Source organism: Ictidomys tridecemlineatus, chromosome 11 (assembly GCF_052094955.1).
Source record: "Ictidomys tridecemlineatus isolate mIctTri1 chromosome 11, mIctTri1.hap1, whole genome shotgun sequence".
NCBI classification, from domain to species: Eukaryota; Metazoa; Chordata; class Mammalia; order Rodentia; family Sciuridae; genus Ictidomys; species Ictidomys tridecemlineatus.
Window position 1 is genome coordinate 10,109,279 of NC_135487.1, and position 14,516 is coordinate 10,123,794.

At 50.4% G+C, this 14,516-nt stretch overlaps 2 protein-coding genes across 4 annotated transcripts in view; one reads left to right on the top strand and one right to left on the bottom strand.

Moving 5' to 3' along the window:
• On the top strand, positions 1 to 12,541 carry LOC101968389 (chymotrypsin-like elastase family member 2A). Its single transcript, XM_078027745.1, has 7 exons — positions 1 to 80; positions 4,914 to 5,087; positions 6,185 to 6,310; positions 6,735 to 6,871; positions 8,645 to 8,790; positions 9,461 to 9,613; positions 12,450 to 12,541. Exons 1-7 carry the CDS (start codon positions 1 to 3, stop codon positions 12,465 to 12,467), a joined length of 834 nt encoding a protein of 277 aa, XP_077883871.1. The 3' UTR covers positions 12,468 to 12,541.
• The window catches only part of Casp9 (caspase 9), a 21,916-nt gene continuing 18,048 nt past the window's right edge, over positions 10,649 to 14,516 (bottom strand). For all 3 annotated transcript variants that reach the window (XM_078025342.1, XM_078025343.1, XM_078025344.1), the window contains one exon: positions 10,649 to 13,624. In XM_078025342.1, coding sequence (XP_077881468.1) covers positions 13,535 to 13,624 — 90 coding nt within the window. In that variant the 3' untranslated portion in view covers positions 10,649 to 13,534. The remainder of the gene's footprint in view (positions 13,625 to 14,516) is intronic.

Sequence of the window (14,516 nt, forward strand, 5' to 3'; positions counted from 1 at the left end):
ATGATCAAGACCCTACTGCTCTCTGCGTTGGTGGCTGGAGGTAACCCCATCACCCGGAGGCGCCGCTCTCCCAACCCCTGGTGGGACTAGGAAGGGGAACTCCCTGCCCTCCATCCCCACCTGGCCCTCTCCCACTGCACTCCACCCTGTGTAGTTATAGGAAGGTTGGAGTGGAGTTTCAGAGAAGCAAAGCAAGGCTGGACTGTGACCTCTCGGGGTCCTTCTAGAGCAAGGCTTTTCTATCTGGGTGCTGGGTGTGCAGCAAGCATAGTCTCCATTGATTGGGTGGCTGCTTCCTGTACTCGCCCCCGTTTCTCCTTCCATAGCTCTCAGCTGTGGGCTCCCCACTCACCTGCCCCAACTGAGCAGGGTGGTTGGCGGTGAAGCGGCGACACCCAACAGCTGGCCCTGGCAGGTGAGTCAACCACTCTGTACCCTCCTCCCATCCCATCATTTCTCAGCCCCCCTTTGCCCTCCCACCCTGGGGTCTGTTATGCTGGCAGAGATGAGGATTGGTGGGACCTCAGAAGGCAGCTTGGACAACTTCACCAAAAAGAAAAAAAAAAAAACCCACACATTTTTGTGTCCTTGGCCAACCTTGGGGCTGGGGAAGAGGTGCCTTTTCCAGCTTCCAAAAGGAGCCACACCACCCCACTATCCCTACACCACCCCACTACCCCTGCACCCAAGTTCCTAAATAGTCTGACTCTGTTAACCAATCAGACATTTGCTTACACAAGTACTGTTATTTTTATGAGCCATTCATCACCATCTATGCAAATGTCCATGCTTTATGAAACCAATCAGTGCTGCTTATGCAAATTAATCTTCAATCCCGTGTTATCAATGAAAACAAATGCTTCCTTACCTTGACGTAATATACAGAAATCAAGACTGAAACACTGTATGGGACCCAGGCCCACATTATAGACTTTTAGTGACAGGGCACACAAAGATGAGTGAATTTACAATTGCATAAACAAATGTAGGAAACTCTCCTGTCTGACATAGTTGGGACTGAGTAATTGAAAAGTTGGTATAGAAAAATCATTTTCAATCCTACATGTAGGCTTTAAACATTTTATTTTGATTTAGAAATGCTTAATACACATTTTACTTATCTGTTCACCAATCTTTTGAATTCTTAACTTTCTTATAAAAACCAACCCCTGTAATATGGCACCTACGTCCATTTCTTTCAAGTAGAGCAGAACTTTTTTTTTTTTTTTTTTTTTTTTTAGCCACACATGACATTACAATGATCTTGGCAATTCATACATTTGAAACAATTGGGGTATAATTTCTCATTTTTCTGCTTGTACAGATTGCAGAATCACACTGGTCATAGAGTCACCTATATACATACAGCAATCATAATGTCTATTCTACTCTGCTGCCCTTCCTATCTCCCCTTCCCCTCCCCTCCCCTCCCATCATTTCTCTCTATCCAATCTAATGTGACACACTTTTTTTTTCTTTTTCTCTTCATAACATCATACTTGTATTCTGTATAACGATGAGGGTCTCCTTCCATCCTCCGTGCAACTCCCCTTCTCCCTCCTTTTCCCTCCCACCTCTCTTCCCTATTTAGTGGGATTCTTCTTCTCATGCTCTTCCTCCCTATCCCAAGTAGAGCAGAACTTTAAGCTGCTCCTGAAGCAATCTGTGTAATGAGCTGGTCCTGACTTTTGTCATCTCTGCCCCATCCCCACCCCTTCCCCGCTTCTTTCCACTTTTTTCACAGACGCCTAATTCAATAGCCCTTTTTTTTGGGGGGGGGGCGGGGGATTGCCATTTTTTAAGAGTCACCATTAGCCAGTGTCTTCCAAGCATTTAATTTAGTTTCTCTATAAATCACAGCTCTATTTTTTTAAAACAAATTTTTAATACCTTTATTTAATTTATTTTTATGTGGTGCTGAGGATGGGACCCAGTGTCTCATGCGTGCTAGGCAAGCGCTCTACCCCTGAGCTACAACCCCAGCCCCCACAGCTCTATTTTTGAACTCATATTTCATCAGCTCTGTGTCTTATCAAAACACATGAATTGCAAGTGTAACTGATGGAAACAGGCTGGGAACAGACCCAGCTGGATCAGGGCACATTTCTAACCCAGGTGGTCAGAGTACCCATCAGAGATGAGTGCCCAGGGGGTCCCGTGCAGCAGGTGCATGTTTCATCGAGGGAATGGCATCTAGATTAAAGAAGTGACAGCTGGGGTGTGGGGCGTAGCTCAGTGGCAGAGCGCTTGCCTGTCAAGCAGAAGGCCCTGGGTTCCATCCCCAGCACAGCAAAAAGGAAAAAGTGTCAATGACAGAATGGTGCCCGATATTCCCCAATTTACACCCTTGGCTCTGTGTACTTTTGCTAGTTTTTCACCTTTTTCAGTCTCACCCTGTTTTCTGTGGGAAGTTGAAGGGGGGCAACAGCCCCTCCCCCTGGGATCCCCAAACCCAGAGTGTATTTGTGCTGAGAAACAAATTGATGTTGCATAAAATACTTCCTGGTTCAATCCTTGCCTTGGGAACCAATTAATGTTAGTCTTGGGGAGCTCCCGCCCCTCCTGCTTCTGTTTCCCTGAGGAGGTTTTGTTTGTTTGTTTGTTTGTTTTGTTTTTTAATTGGGTCGGGTGGGCAATCTAGCCCAGGCAGAGTCTCAGGTGAGGCAAGTGAAGCCCTCAATTTGGGAGAATAATTTAAGGCTCAGCACCCAAAATGAGTAATGTTTTCATGCAACATTTTTAAAATCAAACTATGCAAAAACATTCAGGATGAACAAAATGTCAGAACTTTAAACAAAGCCAGGATTAATTAATGTGCCTGGCACTCTACTGCCTGAGAGGACTCTCCCACCCACCCCAAGACTATGGCCCTACCTCAATACCCCTAAATCCAAACCACAACGTGCTCAGAAATACCATAAGCACTTTAGAACTAAAGTTGAATTTTTTACTTTGTTATTGGTGTTCTGCATAGCAATAGGATTCACTCTGACATAATTATAAAAGCATGGGCTATAATTTGCTCTAATTCAGTCCCCAGTACTTCCTCTTCCCCTCCCTCTCCCCCTTTCCCCTCCCTCTATTCTACTGATCTTTCTGCTATTTACTTTTAGTTGATGATGGAATTCACTGTGGTATTTCATATATGTACATAGAAAAAATAGGTCAGGTTCATTCCACTGTCTTTCCTATCCATCCCTCCTCTCTTCCCTTCATTCCCCTTTGTCTACTCCTTTGATCTTTTCTCTATTCTTTTTTTTTTACCTCCCCCCTCCCTTATTTTGGATTAGCTTCTGCATATCAGAGGAAACATTCAACTTTTGATTTGGGGGGACTGACTTATTTAACTTAGCATGACAGTCTCCGGATCCATCCATTACAAAAAAATGTTCAGGAGCAGGGACCAGGCTCAGCTCTCTGCTCCGCCAAGTACTGTTGGTATGACCTGGAACAAGTAAACTGCCTTTTTGCATACATCATATTAGAAATAGATAACAGTCTTCAAGGCACAGACCACATTGTACAGGTGCTCACAGCTGCCTTAATTAAGACATGAGCCAATACACACTCTGAGCTTAGGGCCGTGCTGCGCACAAGGTGAGCGGTCAAATTACTGGAAGTTCATAGTGTTGGATACTGTGATTATTAATCATCCTGAGGGCCCTGCATGGTGAACATTATGGTCCCTATCTTCCGTATAAAGCGATCAGGACCAAAAATGTGCCCAAAGTCACGTAGGCTTCAGGAGGAGAAGGTAACCTGGAACAGAGACCCAGAGGAATGGAGGAGATAGGTTGATACCTGGGAGAAAAATATTCCAGCAGCAGGAATATTTTATAAATATTTTATAAACAGGAATATTTTATAAATATTTAATAAACAGAAGCCAGGGCAAAGGCCCTGGGGCAGAAGTAGGCTTGTTATATTTGCAGAACTGATGGAGGTCAGCATGGCCAAGGGGAGGGGAGGGGAAGGCTGAGGTCAGAGAGGTGATGTAGGACCTAGTAGACCACCTGAATTTTGAGTTTTCACTGGGCAAGAGGGGGAGCCATTGGAGGTTCTGAACAGAGATATAATCAGATTTATGTGTAGAAAGGATCATTTTGGCTGCTGTGTGTTTGGGGTGAGGGGTGGGCCAAAGTGGGAGCTGGAAGAAAGATAGGTGACTAGGAGCAGGGGTGCAGCTCAGTAGTAGAGTGGGTGCTTAGCATGTGTGAAGCCCCAGGTTCCATCCCAGCTCCACCACCCCACCCAAAAAAAAAAAAAAAAAAAAACCAGAAGACCAGGATATCATCCAGGCAAGGGATGAGGCGTCTGGGACAGAGAGTCAAGATACAAGGGAAGCATTCTCTCCATGTATAAAGTTACCGCTGATGGGGTTTGGTTTTGTTTGCGTTGGTGCTTGGTATTGGGTATTGAACCCAGGGGCACCTGACCACGGAACTACACCCCCAGTCCTTTTTATTTTTTGAGGCAGGGTGTCTCTCAGTTTCCCTGGCTGGCCTCAAACTTGTGATCCTCCCACCTCAGCCTCCTGAGTCTCTGGGATTGCAGGTGTGGGCCACCCAGCTGGCTCGCTCTTGGGTTTGAGTGAGGGGTAAGAGGATTTTAGCCTGAGCAGCCAGGAAAGTGGAGGTGGCATTGACCGTGCAGGGAATCCTGAGGATGGAACAGGTTTGGGGGAAATTAAGAGTTTGGGTTGGACATATTAAGTTGGAGGGCCGTGTCCTAAGGAAATAGTTCCGAAGAAGGGGCATATCCCAGAGAGATGTTCAGAAGTTAATTTTTAATAGTCTATTTAACTTTTCAATATTGTTTAATCATGCCTTTTTGTGTAGATTTGGACTGTTTATATTCTACAAAGCACTAAAGGGTTTTTTACCCTGATGACTGAGGTTCAGGTGCCCCTTAAGTTTTGCACCTGGGGCGAGAGGTGCCACCTCACCTGCTCTCAGCGGAAGAACTCAGCCCACAGGTGCCTCTCCACAGGTCTCCCTGCAGTACAGTGCCTATGGCCAGTGGCACCACACCTGCGGAGGGTCCCTGGTGGCCAAGAACTGGGTCTTGACAGCTGCCCACTGCATCAGGTAACTAACTGCCTTTCCCAGGTCACCCAGGCTGCTCGCCCTACCAGCCAGTGCTCACCTCCAAGAGAGGGGACCCAAAGGCCTGAACCACACTATAAAGGGGCCTTGCAAATAACCACTCGCCTGGCCAGACACAAGTTTTAGATGATCTATAATTCAGTCTACTGTCGACTGACAATCTTGGCTGGACTGAGGGACGGTGTGGAGGACGGGGAGGCCCAGTTTCTGCCCTCCTGGGAGTATCAGATGTGGCCTCTCCATCTGGAACTGGGTCCACTTCACAGTGTAAATAATTTCTCTAAGTTTTAACATATCCCCTGGGAAAAAAAAATGAGATAACAGAATTTTTTTTTCAGTACTACCACTAAGACACATTCCCCCAGCCATTTTTAAATTTTTGAGACAAGGTCTTACTAAATTGTCCCAGCCGGTCTCAAACATGCCATCCTCCTGCCTCAGCCTCCAGGGTGGCTGGGATCACAGGCGCCTGGCAGTCATAACAGAATGTAGTGTGAATTAAATGAGAGGACACCCTCTTCCTCCCCATGTCCGAGGCTAATCTCACCTGGGCTGGAACTCTTCAGCATTCCACGTGGGCTGGCGTGGGCTGGCCCTGAAATTGAACCTACTCCCACCAGGTGTATAGGCTTTAAGAGGGGGTGGGAAAAACAAAGAGGCCGGGTAACCCGGCGTCCTGCGCTCCAGGTCTAGATTCTCTCTGGACTCTTTACCCCTCCCTGGGCCTCAGTTTCCCCAAGAGAAAATAAGGGTGGAGAATTAAACTAAAAAAGGACTCTTATTTTTCTCATTCCCTCCAGAGTAGTATAAGATTTCTATTATTACAACTTTTATTAAGTCAGTTTATAGTTAGTATAAGGTTGTTATAATTATCACAGGGTGATGGGTTTTATGTTAAAGCATTTATGCTACCTAGTAACCAACAGATGGCTCCCAGGAAAGACAAGATCCCAAGCCCCACTGCTGGTTCATGCAGCCGACACTTACTTGGGCCCATCCCAAGTGGCTCATCTCCTGGGTGTCCCTGCCGGGGGGGGGGGGGGCTAAGGGCAAGGGACTGACCCTCTGTGCCCTCCCAGCTCCTCCAGGACCTACCGCGTAGTGCTGGGCCGGCACAGCCTCTCCACCGAGGAGGCGGGCTCCCTGGCCGTCAAGGTCTCCAAGGCTATCGTACACCAGAAGTGGAACAACAATCTGGCCCAAGGGTATGCTCTGTCTCAGGGCTCTGGGGGTGGCTTCGATCCTTCTATAAGGAGGGGAAGGGCTCTGACCTCATAGAGGTTCGGCCTGTGCAAAAGTTGCCTGGGGGGTGGTGATGGGGGGGGTGGTGATGGGGGGGGCAGGGAGCAACCTGGGTCTCCTGCCTCCTGAGCCTGTAGGCCCCTGTGTGCCCCAGGCCATCACTGACCATGTGTGCCTAGTCCATGACAAGGGAACAGGGATGGTGATCTCAGTGGAGCAGGACACAGTCCTTCTGTATCTCCTGTCCCTGAAACCTCCTAACAAGGTCTTTTACATTTTCAAAGATGCCCAGCTACTCTCCCTGGGGATCAGCCCCGGGAAATCTCTCTGCACTCTTCAAAGCCCTGCTTGGCTAATGCTCTTGAGCTCTGTCTCTTTCCTGACCAGGAATGACATTGCCCTGCTCAAACTGGCCACACCCGTCACCCTGACTGATAAGATCCAACTGGCCTGCCTCCCACCTGCCGGCACCATTTTACCCAACAACTACCCCTGCTACGTCACAGGCTGGGGCAGGCTGCAGAGTAAGTGCTGGCCGCGAGCACCCAGGCCAGGCAGGGAAAGAAGGTGCTGTCACCTGTCAGGTTGGGTCTCTCACCCCACTAGTCATCCAAGGCGGCCTGGGGTTCAAATCCCAGCTCTCTCACTATTTGCTGTGTGACCTTGGGCACATTACTTGGCCTCTGTGCTAGTTTCTTCATCTGTGAAACGAGGATAATAACAGCACCTACATCCCAGAGAGGATTGAAGGAGACAGTCCAAGGGAGGCACTCAGACCAGTAACAAAGGCACATAGTAGCTGCTGTGTGCTAGTTGTTACTGTCACTGGGATTGAATGAACGGTACAGAGACCATATGACACTTCTGCATAGCACAGATGGGCCCAGAACAGCACAGATTCTGGGACCTCAAGGTTCTGGAGCTCCACAGAGGTCCCTGGAGCCCGCATGGACCACCCCCCCCCCCTTATCCAAACCTGTCTTCTGGGCCACTTGGTCTTGCTACTGAGAACATGGTTGAGCGTGAGTCTTCTTTTGACATAAACCCAAGGGTCAGAAATCCCATGACAATATGCCACCAAAAGGAACAGAGCACCTACCCGTCCCTTATAAAATCACCAGAGGTTTAGAAGATTCTAGGGAGGTCTGTGCAGAAGAGCAATTTCTTTTTCATAATGACATAAATCTATGAGTGACAGATGAGTACATCAACATTGATGCACTCAGAGAAATGACTACGGCCCCCTGACTAGCTTGTCTTCAAAAACCAAGGACACAGGAAAACTGTGCAGAAGCAGGAAGGGTGGAGGGGACGTCTCATGCAAATCAGATACAAGTGTGCCCACCTATTTGTTACCCAGAAAACCCCAGGGCAGGGAGATGGTGAGATGGTGGAGTGGCCAGGGCCAGGGATGTCCAAATGCTTGCCTGAAGATCACTATGTAACCTCAGCAACCCCCTCTGGACCTTGGTTTTCCCATCTTTAAAGTGGAAACTCTGTTGGTGAAGATTAGAAGACATGTGTGATAACGTGCCAGGTGTTAGCCGAGTGTTAACTATATATCAGTGAGCGTGATCTTAGGCAAGGGACTTAATGTCTCTTGATTTCAGTGTCCCATGTATCAAACAATATTTATTGATATTTCTTCGAGGACTGCCTCTTTGGAAAGCCTAGTAAAGGGCAAGAATGAAAATACTCCTTATCCTCTCCATTAGTAGGGGCGGTAATGCTGATGGGGTAGTATGTGACGGTGGCAGTGTCACAGGGGGCTACTAGGAAAGTGCTACCCTGACCACACCAACGATTTTTTCCAACTAGTGTGCTTTAAGATTTTAAGGATTGCAGAGTCTCAACCCTGGGGCAGAGAGACACAGCCAGCCATTAGGAACAGGCCAGAACCAGGAACTGGAGCCTGGAAGAAATTCATGAGCACGCCCTCGGAATTTCTTTCCTGGGTGGGTCCCCCTCAAGCTTTTCTCCATGGAGAAAAAAAAAAAAAAAAATGGCAGCCACTGCTGAGTCCTCCCTGGGCGGGAATTCTTAGTCTCCAGCCCAAATTCCCAGGAGAAGCAGCTCATTGGCTTAGTGTAAGTCAGGTGCTCACCCCCGAATCAATCAGCAGCGGCCAGAACACTGACCAATCAGCTGTGAGGGCACAGGATAGAAAAGAGCCATGGGCGAACGTGACAAGGGCCACAGCGAAAGGGGCTAGAGGGACAGCCCAGCAGGTGTCACCACTTCCTTCTTACTCAGGAGTCCCTCTGTCCCTCTGATCCATTCTTTCTGGTGTCGCTCAGCCAATGGGGCTTCTCCCGACATCCTGCAGCAGGGTCTGCTGCTGGTTGTGAACTACGCCACCTGCTCCAGCGCTAGCTGGTGGGGCAGCTCCGTGAAGACCACCATGGTCTGCGCTGGGGGTGACGGTGTGACTTCCAGCTGCAATGTGAGTATCCAACATCAGGGCTCCCTCCACAGCGAAATGGGACTGGGGACGGGGAGAGGTCCCAGCATCCGTCCTCACCCCTCCTGGCAGAGCACTGGAAACCCCTCTGGACATTCCAGAATCTGGTCCTTATAATCTCCAGAAAAGGTGGCTTGCTAGAGAGGCGCTCTACCACTGAGCCACAATCCCATCCCGAGATGGTGTCTTAACTGGGCTCTGCGGTTGAGTGGCGACTGCAATGGAAGGGGTTCTCATGTCCTTCAGACCAAGTGTGCCCTCAATCTGCCCACACAGACCCCAGGAAACTCCTTGTCATGGGAGGAGGTGGCTGGTGGTGGATAAGAGCTCAGCAGCCTAACTGGTGTGCAGCTCCGCAGGGTCATTTGTGCCAGGACAACCTCAAGCAAGGTGTAGCCTCTGAACCCCCCAGGTTTTCCTCTCAGGTGAACTGGGTACTCACAACACTTGCCTCATAGCTTTTGTAAGGAGATGAGGCCAATAAAGTGCTTAGCTCAGCTCAGGACACCCAGGGACAAATGCAGCTCTTGTAAGTCCTACCGTCGCACTCAGAGCTGTGGCAACCCACGACAGAGCAGCATGAGTGCCTGAGAACAGGGATCCCCCTGGGCAGCCCCTTCCCTTCCCTTCTCTTCATCTGACTCTTGCTCAGGGTGATTCTGGAGGGCCCCTGAACTGCCAGGCGGCTGATGGCAAGTGGCAAGTGCACGGCGTGGTCAGCTTCGGGTCCACTCTCGGCTGCAACTACTACCGCAAGCCCTCCGTCTTCACCAGGGTCTCCAATTACATAGACTGGATCAATACGGTAAGAACCAGACCAGTCCTGAGTCCCATGGATCCTGCCCTGCTCACCTGGCCCCACAAATGCCACCTAGGGTCTCTCAAAGGAGTGTGTGTGTGTGGGGGGGTGCTCAGAGGAAACTGCATAATCGCATCCAAAATTTCTGCATGTCAAATTGGGTGAAAAGCAACAGAGGGTGAGTTTGCCCAAGGAGGTTGGACACAGGACACCCCTCAGGCATTGTGAGTGGGTTCCTTAGGATTAGTGGGGTATTTCATTTTTGCTTATCAGTGTGGGGGCCCAGACCCCACCATCCAGTGCTATAAATGACCATATTTATTTGCAAAGCCCAAACCTAATGGTCTGAGATACCCCCCCAACCTTAATCATTAGAAATTGGTCCCCCTGGAGAGTATTCTGTAGGGTGACCAACCATCCTGGTTTGCTAGGACTGAGAGGGTTCCTGGGATGAGCGTTTTCAGGGCTGGGTTGGGATGCTTGTGGGCAAATGGGGCCGAGTTGGTCCTCCTGTGACTGTGAACATGTCACCAGAGAGCTGTGTTCCTATGAGCTTCCACAACAATTTCTATTTTTCATTACAACCAACAAATTTGTTTACAACAATAACCATAAAAATCATTAAAAATAATCAAGGGGGTCTTCACAGTGAGAACCTATCTCTGAATAAAATACAAAATAGGCCTGGGGTTGTGGCTCAGTGGTAGAGCACCCCTGAGTTCAATCCCCCATACCCCAAAAATGATCATCCTCATCACTGGCACCAGTGATTAGAAGCAGCTGGATGACAGGAAGACTCATCCCTAAGAAAGGGACTCTGGGGGCAAGTGGAGGAGGCGCACTGTCTGGGGACCAAAGCCAGGAGGGAGAGAGACTGCCCGGAGGCAGGTTTTAAGCCACCCCAGCATTGCCACCAAGTTGGTTTGCTCTTCTGTAAAGTGGGACTTGAACTCCACCAAGGCTCCTCCGCATTCTCAGGAGCCAGAGCAAGTGGGGATTGCGGTGCTTCTGGCGGAGCCTGCAAAGGAGGGAGCTGGCATCTGATCTCATTTTAAGTTTAATCTGCAGGAAACTGTTCAATTGAATTAAATTGTCACTCTGTTACAAAACAAAATAGGAAACTGCAGCGTGAGCCTGGCCACACAAGGAAAACCATGCTGTCCAAAAGAGCAGGTGGCTGCTTCTGAGTAGGCCCAGACTGCTTGGTGGCTCCATGTTCATTTGCCCACCTCTGGGCTCTGCTTGGCCAAGTGGCCACAGGCCCCAGAGATTCCAAAACCGTTAGTTGATTTTCAAGGTTGTGTTGATGCTGGGGTGTTGTCTGTTGACTGGAGAGCCATGACTGGATTTGGCAGGACACTTGCATGCCACTTTCAAGGAGCCACCAGCACTGCTGAGGGCCTCGCTGACTGAATGGAAGGCCTAGGACACTGTTCCAGCCCCAGCTGCCCCGTGAGTCTGTGCAGCTGGGCCTGGCAGCACCTTTAGACCCAAAGCAGGGCCCAGGGCACTGCCCTGATGTGTTGCCCAGCCTCAGCTGTTCCCAGCCCCAGAAGCAGCACAGCAGAGCGGGCCAGATGGCAGGGGGATCAATGGGAAGCCAACCTTGGGTGTCAGCTGGATGGAGGCTGCATCCACCCAAAGCACCCAGGGCGGCACCAATGCCCAGCCACGGGTTCCGGAGTAGATACTCAGGCAGTCAGCTGTCTCCTGGCAAAGGCTGTCCCGGCAGCTGCAAGAGGCTGGTAGCACCTTGCAGGAGTCCCAGACCAGAGACACACCATGAGCAGCAGGAGGCACAAACAGCTAAGGCCCGGGGGTGCTTGGGAGCACCTGCTGGGTGAACCTAGACAGGTGGTGGATCAAGGTCAGGAGCTGCCCACGAGAGGCAGGTGCAGGGAGGAGATGGGTGGCCTGGAACTCGCACCCTCTCAACAGAGGTCCCCTGGATGACAGCAACACATGAACCTTCAGCAGTCACTAGCTTTGTTTTCTTTTTCAGAAGGTAAAACATTTCTTTATAAAAATATTAAAATAATACAGAAGGGCATCAGGTAAAAAAGATGACGTTCCCCCACTTTCCGTCTCTACTCTGCAGACATCATCACTGCTAACAGTGCAGGCTCGTGACCTGGGCTATGTGTGCAAATAAAAAATACCTACAGATGTACAACGATGCTCCCAGACTTCTAGCCAAAAACAGGGTCCAACTCCTGATCTGCCACTTAGCTCTCCACTTGATCCCCTGTCACATTTTGACCCAGGTCACTCCTTTGAGTGGTAACTGGTTTCCCTATTCCCACCATGAGGAGAGGGGCTTCTGTTTCCTGTTTCTCCCCCTTACGTCGCTACGGTGAACATCCCTGCACACACATCCCACACAGCAGCCTGAGGATCTGTGCTGCAGAGATCCAGAAGCTTCAGTGGGTCCTGGATCATCATAGTAAAGTGTTCAGGGGCTGGAGGTACACCTCAGTAGTTGAGCAGGTGCTTAGTAGGTGACAGGCCCTGGGCTCAAACCCCAGCACCAAAAAAAAAAAAAAAAAAGCCTGAATAGGATCTGAAGGCAGGTCGCAGGTGCCTCACAAACAGCACTTTGGATTTGAGAAACAAACTAAATAAAATCTAAGCCCACGCGCATCTGCATGATTTTGAGGGGTTGACAGGCCCCTGATCTAAAGCCCAAACAGGACTCCAGGCTGAGACCCCTATTTACTATAAGACCCCAGGAGTCAATGAAAAGCTGTGGTCTCCCCTTTCTCTCCCAAATGTCATCAGAATTCCTCAGGTGGAGACACTGCGGCACGGGCCACTGGCTTATTTTCTTGTGTGTGTCCTGCAGGTCATTGCAAATAACTAACCAAGGAAGCCTCTGGACCTCAGAACTGGGAAGATGGCAGAAGCAAAATACTAATAAAGTGGCAATCACCATGATTCACCTCTTGGTGTGACTTATTAGCAGACCATTCCAAACCTCATGGTCCTGCAAACAAGGACAGCAGGGCCCAGGGCCAGGGCGGGCTTGGGCAAGCCTAGCATTGTCCAGGGCACAGCAGGGTCATCTGAACCTGGATGGGGTCCCTCAGCAAGGAAGGCACATAGGAAGCAGGGGTCAGAACCTGGAAGACCTGGATCTGGCCAGATCTGGTAACCGTGTTCCCCTGGACAAGAGACGTGCCCTCTGCGCTTGTGGTCCCACCCCTCCCCTGGGATGGGGGGGGATCAAGAGGAATAAGACCACTTTCTCAAACAGGCAGTCTCCATTATGAGGAAGTACAAAGCACCAGAGCAAAACGGGGAGACAGGCCAGAGGGCCCATGTTCACCTGAGAGCTGTTTGTGAAGACTAGATAATGCAATAAATTTCTGAAATTCACTCAGAACTCCCAGGCCCCTGCTGCCAGAGTCCAGAGCCCAAGCTTGTTGATTTAAGAGAAATGCTGGCTGGTTTGTAGCCCCAAATCCCTGCAGATGGATGATTCTCAAGCGTGGGCGGTTCTGTCCCCCAGGGCACATTTGGCAATGTCTGAAGATATTTTTGGTTGGCATGACTCAGGACTGGGGAGGGATGCTCCTGTATCTGGAGGGAGAGAGCCAGGAACAGGGCAGGGAAGGCCCACAGCAAAGGGCCGTTTGGCCCTGCAAATAACCAGTGTGGGGCCAGAGGCACTGCTCCAGGGAGAACATGGGGTCACAGATCCAGGACTGGCCACTGATGAAGAGGTCCTGTGGATCCATGACTTTCTGCTCCTTTCCACACAGTTGGCATCTGCCTCCAGACCAGAAGCTGCCCTCTGGGGTTGGGAAGGAGCAGGCCCTGCACAGGCCACAGAACCCTCAACTTGTAGGAGGCCAGGCCTCTCCGCCTCCAGGACCGCAGCAGAAGGTCTTGGGATGACGATGAGGCAGGGTGAGCATCCCGGCCCCTTTAAGTTTTAAAGAAAAGTTTTTTCCGGAGGAAATTAAAACAACCAGGAATCTGTTTGTAAATTCCTCTCTCTGAAACAGCATTAGCCACCTGCAAGAAGGAGAGCACAGGGAGTCAGAGTTCAGTTCTCAGTTGAAGCAAGCCAGGCTGGGAGGCCAGCACCAAATGGGCCCGGGGTGTGTGGTGTGCGGAGCTGGGACTGGACCGCCTCTCTACGTTATTACTTTTTTTTTTTTTTGGCAACAGGGTCTAAGTTGCTGAAGCTGGCCCCAAGCTAGCCATTCTGCCACCTCAGCCTCCCTAGTCGCTGGGATTATAGGTGTGGCCACTGCACCCAGCACTACTACAAGTTTAAAGAGCACAAAACGCAAAATTTCAAAACCCACAACTTCACAAAGTTCAAATCAGAACAAAAGCTTCACATGAAGAAAGGTCGAGAGAAGAGACTAGACCAGGAGTCCTGGTGGCCTCTGGGGGTCACCTACCCAGGGCTGTGGCGCCTACTCCCGGCACTGTGGGAGGTGGCTGCTTGCGGCCTTGGCTCTGCTCGGCCATGCTCAGGCCACAACCTCCCTCAGAAGCAAGCACGACCCCTTAAAGCCCCTTCTCATGGCGCAGAACACCAGGGCGGAGCAGGAGGGCCCAGAGGCAGCCACATACTCTGGGACCCTTGGAAGCAGCAGCTGCTCCAGATGGGGTTTCCAAGGAGCGGGCGGAGCCTGTCAGGCCGCCCTGCCCTTCCCTGTCTGTCACTCCCTGGAGCCCTGAATGCACAGCAGGGGCATCCAGGGTCAAGAGTGAAAACTATGCCATGGGCGGAGGGGACAGGGGGCCCACACCAGCCTTCACTGAGCCATCCACTGTGGCAACAAGGACAGCTATGTCAACGGGGACTCTCGGCCTGGGGCTCTGGGGGAGCGAGGGGGCGTGGCCCTTGCAGGCAGAGAGAATCAAAGCCCAAGGCTCAGAGGCACACAAGGCC

Excerpts from the sequence above, each read along its gene's own strand:
- LOC101968389 (XM_078027745.1), top strand. The coding sequence starts at position 1 with ATGATCAAGACCCTACTGCTCTCTGCGTTGGTGGCTGGAGGTAACCCC. Across the intron at positions 81-4,913 it reads CGCCGCTCTCCCAACCCCTG|TTTTGCACCTGGGGCGAGAG; the intron begins GTGGGACTAGGA and ends GTGCCCCTTAAG. Across the intron at positions 5,088-6,184 it reads ACAGCTGCCCACTGCATCAG|CTCCTCCAGGACCTACCGCG; the intron begins GTAACTAACTGC and ends GTGCCCTCCCAG.